The 13,549-nt window shown below is 41.2% G+C and overlaps 1 protein-coding gene across 9 annotated transcripts in view; it reads right to left on the bottom strand.

Moving 5' to 3' along the window:
- Positions 1-5,024: 5,024 nt before the first annotated feature.
- Positions 5,025-13,549, bottom strand: part of MAP7 (microtubule associated protein 7) — a 336,970-nt gene continuing 328,445 nt past the window's right edge. For 8 of the 9 annotated variants that reach the window (XM_077486793.1, XM_077486789.1, XM_077486791.1 and 5 more), the window contains 2 exons: positions 12,794-12,839; positions 5,025-6,630 (listed from right to left, as the gene is read on the bottom strand). In XM_077486793.1, the coding sequence (XP_077342919.1) occupies positions 12,817-12,839 (23 nt within the window). In that variant the 3' untranslated portion in view covers positions 5,025-6,630; positions 12,794-12,816. The remainder of the gene's footprint in view (positions 6,631-12,793; positions 12,840-13,549) is intronic. The other variant, XM_077486790.1, reaches the window with a different exon arrangement.

The following is a 13,549-nucleotide window of genomic DNA, read 5'->3' as shown; positions in this document are numbered from 1 at the left end:
CCAGCATTGCTGCAGAGGTTGAAGTCAGCCTGTCAGTACTCAGACCATACGCTGCATACTGCATCAAATTGGTCTGCATGGCTGTCATCCCAGGATGCCTCTTCTAAAGATGATACACAAGAGATCCTGCAAACAGTTTGCTGAAGACAAATAGATTAAGGCCATGGATTACTGGAACCATGTTCCGTGGTGTGATGAGACCGAGATAAAAGGTATTTGGTTCAGATGGTATCAAGCGTATGTGGCGGCAACCAGGTGAGTGAGTGAGTGAGTGTCATGGTCTGGGGCTGCATAAGTGCTGCTGGAACTGGGAAGCCACAGTTCATTGAGGGAACCATGAATGCCAACATATATTGAAGCAGAGCATGATCCCCTCCATTCGGAGACTGGGCAGCAGGGCAGTATTCCAACATAACAACCCCAAACACACCTCCAAGATGACCACTGCCTTGCTAAAGAAGCTGAGGGTAAAGTTGATGGACTGGCCAAGCAGGTCTCCAACCCTAAACCCTATTCAGTATTTGTGGGGCATCCTCAAACGGAAGGTGGAAGAGCGCAAGGTCTTTAACATCCACCAGCTCTGTGATGTCGTCATGGAGGAGTGGAAGAGGACTCCAGTGGCAACCTGTGAAGCTCTGGTGAACTCAATAACCAACAGGGTTAAGGCAGTGCTGGAAAATATTGACACTTTGGGCCCAAATTGGACATTTTCACTTAGGGATGTACTTACTTTTGTTGCCACCAGTTTAGACATTATTGTGTGTTGAGTTATTTTGAGGGGGCAGCAAATGTACACTGTTATACAAGCTGTATGCTAATTTCTTCAGTGTTGTCACATGAATAGATAATAAAATATTTATAAAACTACTCATAAAAGAAAAAAAAAAAACAGTGGCTCTTTAATTGTGTGCAGGGCGCCGGACACACAGCTGCTATGGGAACCATCACATGATGGCAAACAAGAAGCGCTATTATTTTCCTTAAAGTCCTTGGGGTGCTGAGCTCTGTGCCCTGAACACTCCCTCTAGCATTGTTCCATACTGTGGCTAGTGATTGGCGGGTCCTGTGCCTTCACTTCCTGTTTCTCTGACTCATCTTGGGCAGTAAGAAGGTGCAAGGCAGGCAACTTGTGTGAGAGCTATGAGTATGAGGGGGAGAGAGGGGGGACATGTAATGTAAAGGATGCTGATGGGGACGTCTGATGTAAAAGGGGGCTCTGATCAGGAAACCTTATGTTAAGTGGTTTTATTTTACTTGAAATGTGGATGTGATTGGCCTACTGTGACGGGCACAATGAGGCTACATATGATGGGTACAGTGAGGCTGCAATTGATGGCCACAGTTATCTAGCAGTAATGACACAATCACCTGATGAAATTTCTATTTACCGTCCTGCATTACTAACAGTTTAATTTTTCAGTTTGTTTGCGCCCCCCCAAAATATTTGAGCAAGACCAAAGAGCTGTCCAAGGATGTCAGGGACAAGATTGTAGACACAAGGCTGGAATGGGCTACAAGACCATTGCAAAGCAGCTTGGTGAGAGGGTGATAATAGTTGGTGCGATTATTTGCAAATGGAAGAAACACAAAATAACTGTCAATCTCCCACCATCTGAGGCTCAATGCAAGATCTCAATTCGTGGAGTTTCAATGATCATGAAAACAGTGAGGAATCAACACAGAACAACACATAATCACCTAGAAAACAAGTGGTAACAGTACGCCGTGAAGGACTGAAATCCTGCAGTGCCCACAAGGTCTGCTCAAGAAAGCACATGTACAGGCCTGGCAGAAGTTTACTAATGAACATCCGATTGATTCAGAGGAGAACTGGGTGAAAGTGTTGCTGTCAGATGAGACCAAAATCGAGACCACTTTAAGGTTCTGGAGTGGCCTAGCCAATCTCCAGACCTTAATCCCATAGAAAATATGTGGAGGGAGCTGAAGGTTTGTGTTACCAAACATCAGCCTCGAAACCTTATATACTTTAAGAGGATCTGCAAAGAGGAGTGGGACAAAATCCTCCTGAGATGTGTACAAGTAACGGGCGGACGGCAGACTTATCTCGTTGCTCTTCTGTGAATTCTCTCGGCTCCAGTACTGACTTTCCCTGTGACCGTCCATAGCCAAGACCGGAGCTCGCCACCACCCCCCTACTGGAAGCATCTGCATTAGTGGCTACATTTTGATTTACCTTTCTGCTTAACTGACACCTGTCATGGGTGTCTGATCAATCTAGTGAGTAGGATGTTTTCCTAAAACTGATGCAAAACGGCACTCTCCATTTCCTGTCACTGAATTTATTCATCACTGTGCACTTGCTTGAAGAATCGTCGGTGGTGGTTTATGGACTTCATCATTGAAAATCTGCATTTGTATCTAAACACTATTTGATTGCATTATTATTTTTGTTTTATTGTATGTATATATATATATATATATTTGAGCAGGGTATGAAATTAACTATTAATTTGCACTTCAATATTTTTGACCTTTGATTGTACTACGAGCTGCTCTAGATGGATTTACCTTATTGCTTATATTTATTGTTGTACTCAGAGTGCATGGCTAAACCACTTCAGCCCTGGAAGATTTTACCGCCTTCCTGACCAGAGTACTTTTTACAGTTTGGCACTGCATCGCTTTAACTGACAATTGTGCGGTTGTTCGAAGCTGTACCCAAACAAACTTTGCGTCCTTTTTTTTCCCCCACAATAGAGCTTTCTTTTGGTGGTATCTGATCACCTCTGCAGTTTTTATTTTTTGTGCTATAAACAAAAAAAGAGCGACAAATTTGCTTTAATAAATATCCCCCAAATTTTTTTTAAAACAAATTTCTTCATCAGTTTAGGCCAATATATATTCTTCTACATATTGTTTGGTAAAAAGCGTATATTGATTGTTTTTTTTTTACTAGTAATGGTGGTGATCTGCTTTTTTAGCAGTACTGCAACATTGCGATGGACAGATCGGAGACTTTTGACACTTTTTGGGGACCATTGGCATTTATACAGCTTTAAAAATGCACGGATTACTGTGTAAATGTCACTGGCAGGGAAGGGGCTAACACTAGAGGGCAATCAAGGGGTTAATTGTGTGTTCCCTCAGTGTGCCCTAACTGTATGGGGATAGAATTGACTGGGAGAGGAGACATATCGTTTTTCCTACTTAGTAGGAACAAACGATATGGCTCCTCTCCTCTGACAGATCTCCGTGCTGGCGCTCGCGTCCTCTGGTGGCCAAAAAAGGGTAGGATGTACCCGTACAGGATTTCGCCCAGGAGAGCAATTGTGCCGCAGGATACCTGCGTGACATGGTCAGGAACTGGTTAAAGGTTCCACCTTTAATTTCACAACTACAAGAAACGTCTGACCTTTGTGATTGCCAGCAAGGGTTTTGCTACCAAGTAATAAGTCATGTTTTGCAAAGGGGCCAAATACTTATTTCACTCATTAAAACGCAAATCCAAATTTACAAATTTTTTTAAATGCATTTTTCTGGATATTTTTGTTATCTTGTCTCTCACTGTTAAAATAAACCTACCATTAAAATTCTAGACTGATCATTTCTTTGTCAGTGGGCAAACGTACAAAATCAGCAGGGGATAAAATACTTTTTTTTCCCCTCTTTGTATTTATATACCTGCTATACAAGCAGTTCTGTAATTTCATGGTACTAAAGCGTATACTAAAGACAAAACATTTAGCCTGTAAAGATTTACCCCTCCTAGCGATCACTGTCAATAAGAAAAAAATGGGAATCCAGAATTTTGCGGTTGCAAAACATATGTGGGGATTTTTCCTCACTTCCGGTTTTACACGTATGGCAGGCAGTAATGGGAAATGTTGCCAATGGGAGGAAAAATAAATCTGATGTGTTTTAATCATTTACTACTTAATTTAAAATTTTAGGCTTGTTACACACACATCTCCTATCTATAACTATAGAATATATATATGTGTACCAAAAGACGCGCACACACAGTGTAGCGCTACTAGTGATAATTCAATGCTATACTTGGTGCTATGTATACAAGCAATAAAATTCAGATTCATAAAAAAAATCATAATAAATGTCCCATAAATCAATAACAATCTTGATAGTATTGCTCCAGTGTTATTATCATATCACCATGCTTCTCAATAATTCTTATTGCTTGTGCAAACCACCACCAGCTATTTAATCTGCTCACCTCAAGGATGAGTCAGGAAAACTCAAATGAACTCTTTATTTTCACTCCCCAAACATCTTTTATTTCTCTCAGGACTCAGCAGTTCAATTTCTCCCTTTCACGATCTCCACTCCACCCAATGTATCCCTCACAGATAGGGGATTGATCACCAAGATCATTCAGCCGTTTCTCCACTTCAAGGGACTCATGTATCATGTAATCAAAAACACAGCTGACATAGCGCTCTTTGCTATAGAACGTTTATTTAAAACCCTGCTAAAAGAGGACACTTACTAGATATAAAAACAAAATTCGCTTGTTACATGTACTGGGAGCTCACCACCGTGGCTGCGCAACATCACAGGCTCGGATTCTCTCCTCTGTGCCTACAGAGAAGAGGATCTGAGCCTGTGATGTTGCGCAGCCATGGTGGTGAGTGAGCAGACGCTCACAGTGAATGTAACAAGCAAATTTTGTTTTTATATCTAGTAAGTATATATATTTTTAAAGTGTATTGACTTCACTTACCGTGTATAGCGGCTGCAACTTTGCACTTGATTCATTTATGGTGGCGCTGATTGTTTCACACATTTGTATATATTCTGTAGGATTTGCTTAACTGAGTTTGCAGCCAGATATTTTCTAAAATGAACTCAAATCTTCTTGCTACTATGGCCTGCAGTTGATAGCATTTCTCATCCTCATTTTGCCCTATATTGAGTGCACGAGCAGTTACTGTTGTAAACATACCCACCCTACCCGCATATATTTCTTTAAATTACCAAAACCTTCTTACATACACCTGTACAAAAGGGGAAAAAATTTAATACAAATGATTACACAAGACTTACAATTCTTTAAAATTACTTCAAACAAATTTATTCATTAATGACATGCTATATATAGAGTAGAGAAATAAAAACCACATGATTTAAGCATTGTTATTATCTTAAATAGAACTATGTACATGGACATAAGGACAACCAAAAAACAAACTCAATTTGATATACTACACTGGATTCTGTGTGAAAAGTGAACTGAATAGCATTTAATGTAAATCTGTTTCTCTTGTGACATTTGCTGCACTGTAACAGGAAAAATGTTTTCTTTGCACAGTGTATGTACTCTGTAAGACATAAATAGCTGCAAACGGTAGACTAGCCAGTAATGCCCATCAATACATTTCTAAGATGCCTTCACTAGTTCTAGCATTAGCCTCCCAAGGAAGTTGCATGTGACTGTGCATACTGTGTTGTATTCCTAGACAGGCTCTAAACTATGAGGGCTCCTTTACAATCATCAATATGGATTTATGAGCCAGCGTTTCATTACTCATCACCAGGGTGGCTTCGTTAGACAACACAAATAAGTGAATAAGAGCAGTGTGGTTTAAGAAGTGCACATTTATGAAATAGCATCTGAAAGACAAATACAGGAAAGTACAAACTGAGTGCTTGTGTGTGGTATAGTGTAAAAATAAAGACCCACATCCCCCCAAAAAAGTAAAGTGTTAATTTAGAAGAATCGTTCATTTTCTTTTGCTCTGAAACGAGCATAGAGCTATTCTCATACTTATAATTACTCTTTTATTTGACTCCACCCCTCTTTATACATAAACATCTTTCTCTATATATATATAGGTCTATGTGTTTAAGAATTTAGTAAGGCAAATAAACATCCGCGGGTAAGAAAAGCTGACAAAAATACAGTTATAATATAGAGTTTTTCCTTAAAGATTTGTTATTGTACAGCAAAATATTCAAGTGTACACTAAAAACTGGTAGAACTTGTTATGGGAAAGCTTGATTTTAAAGTGATAAAAACAAAAAAAAAATTAAAATCATTGTACCTATTTATCCGATGAAGGAATGTCATTTTGTTTCAAATAAAATGAAAAAGAAATAAACAGATGAGATGATTAAAACAGCCAAGTAGTAATTACAATTCAGAGAACCTGATACAGTAGCCTATACATTAAAGCCCCTATAAATGGAGTTCTCGGCAATAATATTTAAACCAGATGGTTTAAATGAGACCACTCTATAGCCCTACATGTAGAGCTATGAGGGTGTATTCAAGTATTAAACATATACAGTGTAAAATATTACTAGCAGGTTAAACAAGTACATTTAAAACAGACCAGTCTTGAGAAAGTCCTACAAACTGCCTTGGTGCTTTCAGTTATAGATCATCTCCTTCCACATTTGTAAAAACTTAAAAAATAGGTGCCAGAAGCAGAAATTTGAGGGAAAATCCCTTTTTATGCACTGCACACTAAAAATCAAGGGTCAGCTTACACAGAGCAGCAATCCCAAAAGCTGGTATGAATCTAGTTTTTCCCCTCTTCAGATATTCAGTCAATAACTTATAAAGTAAACAATCCTTCCTTCATTACGTGGAAAGAATCCCTGGGGCTTTAAAGGTGATTTCTATGTTCCGTCTGGTTGTTCAGATGACCTCTGTGAATTCAAAAGCATATGTAAGATACAGATACTTAGAAATCAAGAAGAAATTGGTGCTGCTTGGCAATTCTATAAAAATCATGATTCAACACTGAAAACAGATGGGGAATTGCCCAAATGGGACATATGAGCACACTTTTATTCTCTTCTATAAAATAAATATTAAGGCTGAGTTCACATTATTTTGAATTGCATATGGGTTTCGCCACATTAAATTTTGCATGACAGGACAGTGTGACCGGCTCCCTATGGAACCGGTTCACACATCTCCAGGGTGGCCACGGAGCGCACAGCATAAGGGTCCTGGGCGTCTTTGGCTCTATTTCAGGTCAGCCAAAAATTCTGACCCGAAACGGTGAACGGGGACACACCAGACCCCCTGCTGTGCCCCCCGGCCACACATAGTGTGAACCAAGCCTTGTGCTGCTTTTATACCTTTGCACTTGGTTGCGCTAAAACCTGGGCATGATGACATGGTGTTGAACACAGGTGTTGCAATGTATTGACATTTATTCTCAATGGCATCCCACTGTACAATTACAGTAAAAACAAGTGCAGCAGCACCATAACAAAAGGCAATGTATAGGTGTAAAGAATGGGTGCGCCGTGCTAACAAATATACGGTAGATTCCTTACTTCATGCATTGAGGAACTTGAAGGCCCATTTAAAAGTGAAAAGCTGCCTTAACACAGTGTTTGACAACATTTGTAGAACACGTTAAACCCACACAACTTTACGCTTCATACTATATATATATATATATATATATATACACCATATATGTACTGGTTTCAAAGCAAAACGGGTGGGGGGCAGGGGGTTTGACTTTTGGGACCCTCAAACAGTTTAAGCTCAAAATTCCATAGAACTCACAAACATTTGGAATATAGTAGCATAAAATGGACACTACTGTTATAAACAAAACAAATGACTTTGTTATAGAAGACTAGTTTCAATAGATAAAATAGTGGGCAACAAGAGTCACAAGGCATCTCATACAAAATCCCTTTCTTGGAATACATCACTAAACATGGGATTGTTAATTCTTAATTCATTCAGTTATTCTCCACCACCAGATAATTTGATACTGGCAAACAGCAAAGCTCAACACCATCCGGCATAACCCCACCATGTTTTAGGTCTCATTCACACCAAACCTGCATAAAAACTGATGAAAAAAACATGCAGATTTCACTTGCAGAGACCTGAGTTTACCTTACAATTTACAGTTTTTATGCGTCTTATGTGCCTTGTCCATACCACAATGTTGATGTCAAGTCAGTTTTTTCCATGAAGAAAACTGCATACGTATTGCAGATTCCTGCGCAGAAAAAATCTGCACGTGACAACAGTGTTGTGAATAGGGCAAATAGATAAAAACAGTTTTCTTTGAACCTTTGCAGAATGCGTGCAGAGAAACTGACACCTCTTCACATGGTGTGAACAAGGCACGAGTTTTGCCAGAAAGCTGGAGTGAAAACAGAGGAGAGTCCAAATGATGTACTCCATGAAACCAGTTTTCTTAATCGTATATCACAGGACCCAAGAGAGTTAATGCAAAAAACACACAGGAGGGCGCAACCACCTTGTGCATTACCATTGTTGACATATTTATTTAATCCACGCAGACAAATGGATACTTGCATGCAAATAAAAAACATTAAGCAACACAGATCTGCTCCAGTCGGAACACACTCTCTCTCATCCTTGGAATAAATGGTTGGACCACTGACGCGTTTCAGGGTTATGGCCCTTATCCTGGACGCGTCAGCTGTCAGATCTGTTCTGTTTTGCTTAATGTTTTTTATTCGCATGTGAGTATCCATTTGTCTGTGTGGATTCAATAAATATAAGCAATGGTAATTATATTGCACGCTCCTGTGGTATTTTTTGTAGTCTGTTGAGAGGATTTCCTGTTCGGATCAGAGCTGCAGCCTTGATTGTCATTTTGAAAGAAAGTTTGCCAGTTGATTCCCCCTGGGTTTAGCCATAAAGTGTTTTTAGAACTATTGTCGTCTAGTACCTAGGAGGTTTAATTCTTAGATCATTGGGATGATCCCAACTGGAACAATCCTTTTAACAGAACACAAGGAAGAAATAACTGAGAAAACCCTTACAGGGCCATCTATTAGACTTTCCGACAGGGGTTAGCATTTGTCCAAGCCTGAATTTCAGCCTGGTAAAACTTGGCAACTGTATGAGCAGAACACCAGGTGACATCCTTCAGGAAACTCGAACAAGGTGTAAGATTGGCAAAACAAGGCTGTGGCTGCAAGGTAGATTAACACAGCCCTAATCGTATCCAAACAGTGAATCAAATACCTTCAGGATGTTTTGAAGATGGACAAAATGAAAGGCAACGCAATGTCCGGATTCAAATGAAAAGCCGAGACCACCTTCAGCCAGTAGGAAATACATGGTTTCAAAAAAAGCACAAGAACATATTTCTCACTTGACAAAGCAGCAAGCTCAGACACCCTGCTTGAGGTGTCAGCCACAAGAAAGGCTACCTTGCATGACAGAAAAGGGAGAAAAATTTCCCAAATGGGTTAAACACCACCAGACTGAGGTCTCACAAAGTTAGTGCAGAGAGTAGTAATAAAACAATGCAAGAAACTTCTTTTACAAAAAGCTCTGACAAGGGAGTAGGGAAGCTATCATTGCTGACCTGACCTTTTACAGTCATCAGGGCTAAGGACTTCTCCAGTCTTGACTGAAGGAAGGAAAAAACCCATACTTCCTTTTCGCATTAAGAAAAGCATGCTTTCCATGTACGCTGGTAAGTTCTATAAGAAGAGGCCTTCAAAAATGGGAATCACAGAGTATGCAAGACCCATGTCCCTCAGGATTTGAGCTTCCTCAGCCAAGCCATCTAGACAGTGACTGTGAAGCACGATGGAACATGAGGAGTTGAGATAGAAGGTCTGGACAGTGCAGTAGGGCCCACGGAAAGTCTGCCAGGAGTATGACTATGTCTGAGAACCACTCCCTCCTGTGCAACTTCAGGGTAATGAAAATCATCGGAATGCCTTCCCTTTCTATCCTGTGATGTAGATGAGGCAGGATCTTGAGAAGGGAAGTAAGGAATGCATAAATTAGGTTGACTTGACTCCATGGAGTGACTATAACATCTACTCTGAAGGCCTAAGGATCCCTGGACAGAACTCCTCGAATGTAGAAGGACCACTCTCTTGGATTCAGCTGCTGGCAGCTTAGGAAGTCCACTTGACAATTTTTTATGCCAAGAATGTGTACCATGGACAAAACTGGAATACAGAGTTCTGTAAATCAAAATGATCACTTCTTGAAGAGCAGCCTAAATTCTGGTATCTCAAAATTGCAAAAAGAATGCCGGTGTCTTATAAAATAGTGTCCCCCATCAGATGCTGTCCCCTGCGTACTGCGCATGCGCAGTACACAGGAACACAGATTCCGAAAATTGCCGAGGACGAACGGCGCCTGCGCCGTGAGTCCAGGTTCTATCCCCACTATCCAAGTGGACATAGAGTTAGAATAAAAAAGAGCCGAGCGGAGCGAGGCCGAGCCCGAAGCGTGGCGAGCGAAGCTCGCCCGCGAGGGGCCCTCTAAAATTCTTAACCCTATGTCCGCTTGGATAGTGGGGCCACCACCTCCACTCACGGCGCAGGCGCCGTTCAACTTTGGAGTTTTTCCGAAGCTTCGGCTGCTCCGTACTGCGCATGCGCAGTACGGAGCGGACAGCATTTGGTGGGCGGACTGTATTAGGCAGAACACCGGCAAGTCGATTGCTTCTTCTTAAATCATTATTGAGCACAGACAGCAGTGTGACATCAAAACGCTAACATATTTCGGCAAAAGCCTTCCTCATAACACAGATTTACAATGAAATCAAATTTATTTTGGAAAAAGTATTCATTACTCCTAAAAAAGGGGGTGGTACAATCCAATTTAAAATCAATTAACAATTAAAATCATGTGAGGTTGGAAGAACCAGAGAAAAGGGGGAGGGAAAGAATGGAAACACAGACTGAAAACTCAAGGGCAAACAATTAACCCCTTGTGGAATCAAATTATATTATTTTAAAAACAAGTTATCCATTCTACTGTTCATTCCACATGCGCTAGAGCTTGAGTGAGTCTTTCTACATTATAACTTCTGGTACCATCTCGATTTATATGTCACTGCCATGATGGCATTGTCAGATTGGACCTTGGCTGGCAGTCCTTGTAGCAGGGGGGTCCACCTAACAGGGGACAAGGGAAGTCTGGCATCCATTGTCAGCACCTTCCAAATTACAGGGAGAAAGGATCTTTGTGACTTGAGCGTTGAGTTGGTTTACCTAGCGCTGATGAAACTGAAAATATAGGGATGTAGAGGTAGACATCCTTGATGTTCACTGAGGACAGGAAATCTCCCAGAGGGTAACCAATGACCTTACAGATTCAATACAAAACTTTTGAATATATAAGAACTTGTTCAAATGCTTTAGTTCCAAAGCGGGCTGCACATTGTCATTTGGCATGGGCATCCTGAACAGGTAAAAACAAAACCTTTCTGATTCCAGAACAGGGGCAATGACCCCTGAGAGTGAAACTGGTCCAGTGCAGCCAACAGGGCTGTTCTTTTGTTGGGTGCAGAAGACAGCATGGAGGTGGCAAGACTCAAATCTCCACCTTGTAGCCTCTGCACACAACTTTTTTAATACAGACATCAGAAATATCCACAAGAAGGCAGACAAAAGCAGCACCCCCTCCTCACACCTGCAAAGGTTGGGAAGAAGGTTTTTTTCTCAACTTTGCTGGTTTGGAGCTTCAGAACTTTTTCCAAGAGGAACTTTTCTATTACACCCCGGGGTTCTGACGAAAGGAGCTCTCCTTGGTTCCAGATGTAGATGAAATCTCCTCTGTGGGCTTCTGCCTCTTTTTTAGAAGAAGGCAGCCAGCAAGGGTAATGGACAAAGCACCCAATAGGAGGATTTTGTACTTCAAAACAGGACAGCATGCATGTGCCCTGTACAAGTGGATGTCCACAGCACCCTTTATTGGTGCCAACCACCCAGGACTTGCTCCACTCCTAGGTGCTGGGGCTTATAAAATAAGCCCCGTGCCCTCAGGCTCTCCAGTTGCTCATTTATCAGAGAAAGCACCACCCTCCAGAACAAGGGCACAGAGCAGACTCAAAAAAACATATTAAGCTGTAGCAGACCACGGTCCTGGACCAGTAAAGCATCCCACCAGCTAACTCACAAAGCAAATGCCTGCCAGAATGAGCCCCAAACACAGGATCCAATGCAGCTTACTGGCTGTCCCTGTTTTTCCACTGGGGTCCAGGTAGTGTTCCTGTGGGATATAAGCATCCATGGGGACTGATCCAGAAAACAGCCACTGCTATAACACACCAAGGCTCAGCAGAGAAGGGCAGTTCAAGCAGAAATTAATGCATTAAAACAGAAAATGCTCACAGATTCATCACCTACGGACACTAGCAAAAAACAGAGTCAATGTGTTGAGTGGGAGGGGTTATGCTGAACATTTTCAAGCTTTGATACTTGCCAGAGTCCAATCAACTGGAGGTGGAGCATAACCCAATGATCAAAGAATTAACAATTCTGTGTCTTGCGATATATGATTAAGAAATTCAACATTATACCTCAATGCTGAGCATTGTCAAGCTTTGATATTTAACTGTGTCCAATCACATGGAGCTGGAGCATAACCCAATGGTCAAAGAATTAACTCTCATGTGTCTTGTGATGTATGATTAAGAAATTCAACATTATACCTCAACTGGTGCCTGTTATTATTAAACCTTTCCTTAGGTGAGCGAAAATACTGTAAAACAATAACACTGAAGCTCATATCTAGTTTTATGCTGGGAAAAAATTAGAATCAATTTTTTTTTTTGCGGTTTCCCTGTTTTCAAAGATTATACATTACTTATGATAGAACAGGAAGTGAAAGAAAATCTCCCTAATTCCAGTATATTTGGCACAACAGACATGAAGTGAGGAAAAAACCTCCCCATGGGACAGACATACAGCAATAAACACATTTTCTAGCCAATTGAGGATAGAACCTAACCCCTTGTTGAGAATTGCCTGTTTGCCTTGTTGGCTATCAGACACAAAAAGGAAGGGGAGAGAAACTGCCTTTAAGAAAAAATAGGATTTTTGTACTCACCATAAAATCCTTTTCTCTGTAATTCACCGACCGACACAGCTCCTCTCTGTAACAAAATGGGTTGTCAGCCCTATCACTGGAGATACTAGGCAAGTTGTAATACAACACTTCAGAACTTTTAGTTCCGCCCAGGGGGCGGTCCCTATGCTACAACCCCACAGCCTGCTCTAGCAGAACTCAGTACGTCAACAAGCAGTATAATGTAAAGAGAAAAAGGGAGGGTCGGTGAATTACAGAGAAAAGGATTTTACGGTGAGTACAAAAATCCTATTTTGTCTTATATTCACCAACTGACACAGCTCCTCTCTGTAACAAAATGGGCTGTCCCCAAGCAGTGCCAAACGAGGGGTGGGAAAAACAGCATAAGAACTTCATACACCATGGCAAGTGGGAACTAGTGAAACTAAACCCACAAAAAAACAACAGTGTGTGAAAAAACACCAACACATAACCGGGTATCCTCATCAGGAGTGATCCCCAAGACCGCAACCATTTGCGGAAGTAATGCAACATGCATTAACATAACAGTACTGCGTTTTATTTTGAAAAACCAGGAAAAAATATCGATTGCATATGGAATTGCAACTACACGGCCACCTGCAAAACTTTGCGGCCAAAACAGGCATCAGCCGATGCACTGACGTCTACCTTGTAGAACTTGGTAAACGTATGGACAGACGACCAAGTCGCCGCCTTATACACCTGAGCGACCGACGCCTGGTGTCGGAAGGCCCAAGACGTTCAGATTGCCCTTGT

This window comes from Lithobates pipiens, unplaced genomic scaffold (assembly GCF_037356315.1).
Source record: "Lithobates pipiens isolate NorthernLeopardFrog02 unplaced genomic scaffold, aLitPip1_a1.2 Scaffold_18, whole genome shotgun sequence".
Lineage (NCBI taxonomy): Eukaryota > Metazoa > Chordata > Amphibia > Anura > Ranidae > Lithobates > Lithobates pipiens.
This window is presented reverse-complemented; position numbering and strand designations above follow the sequence as displayed.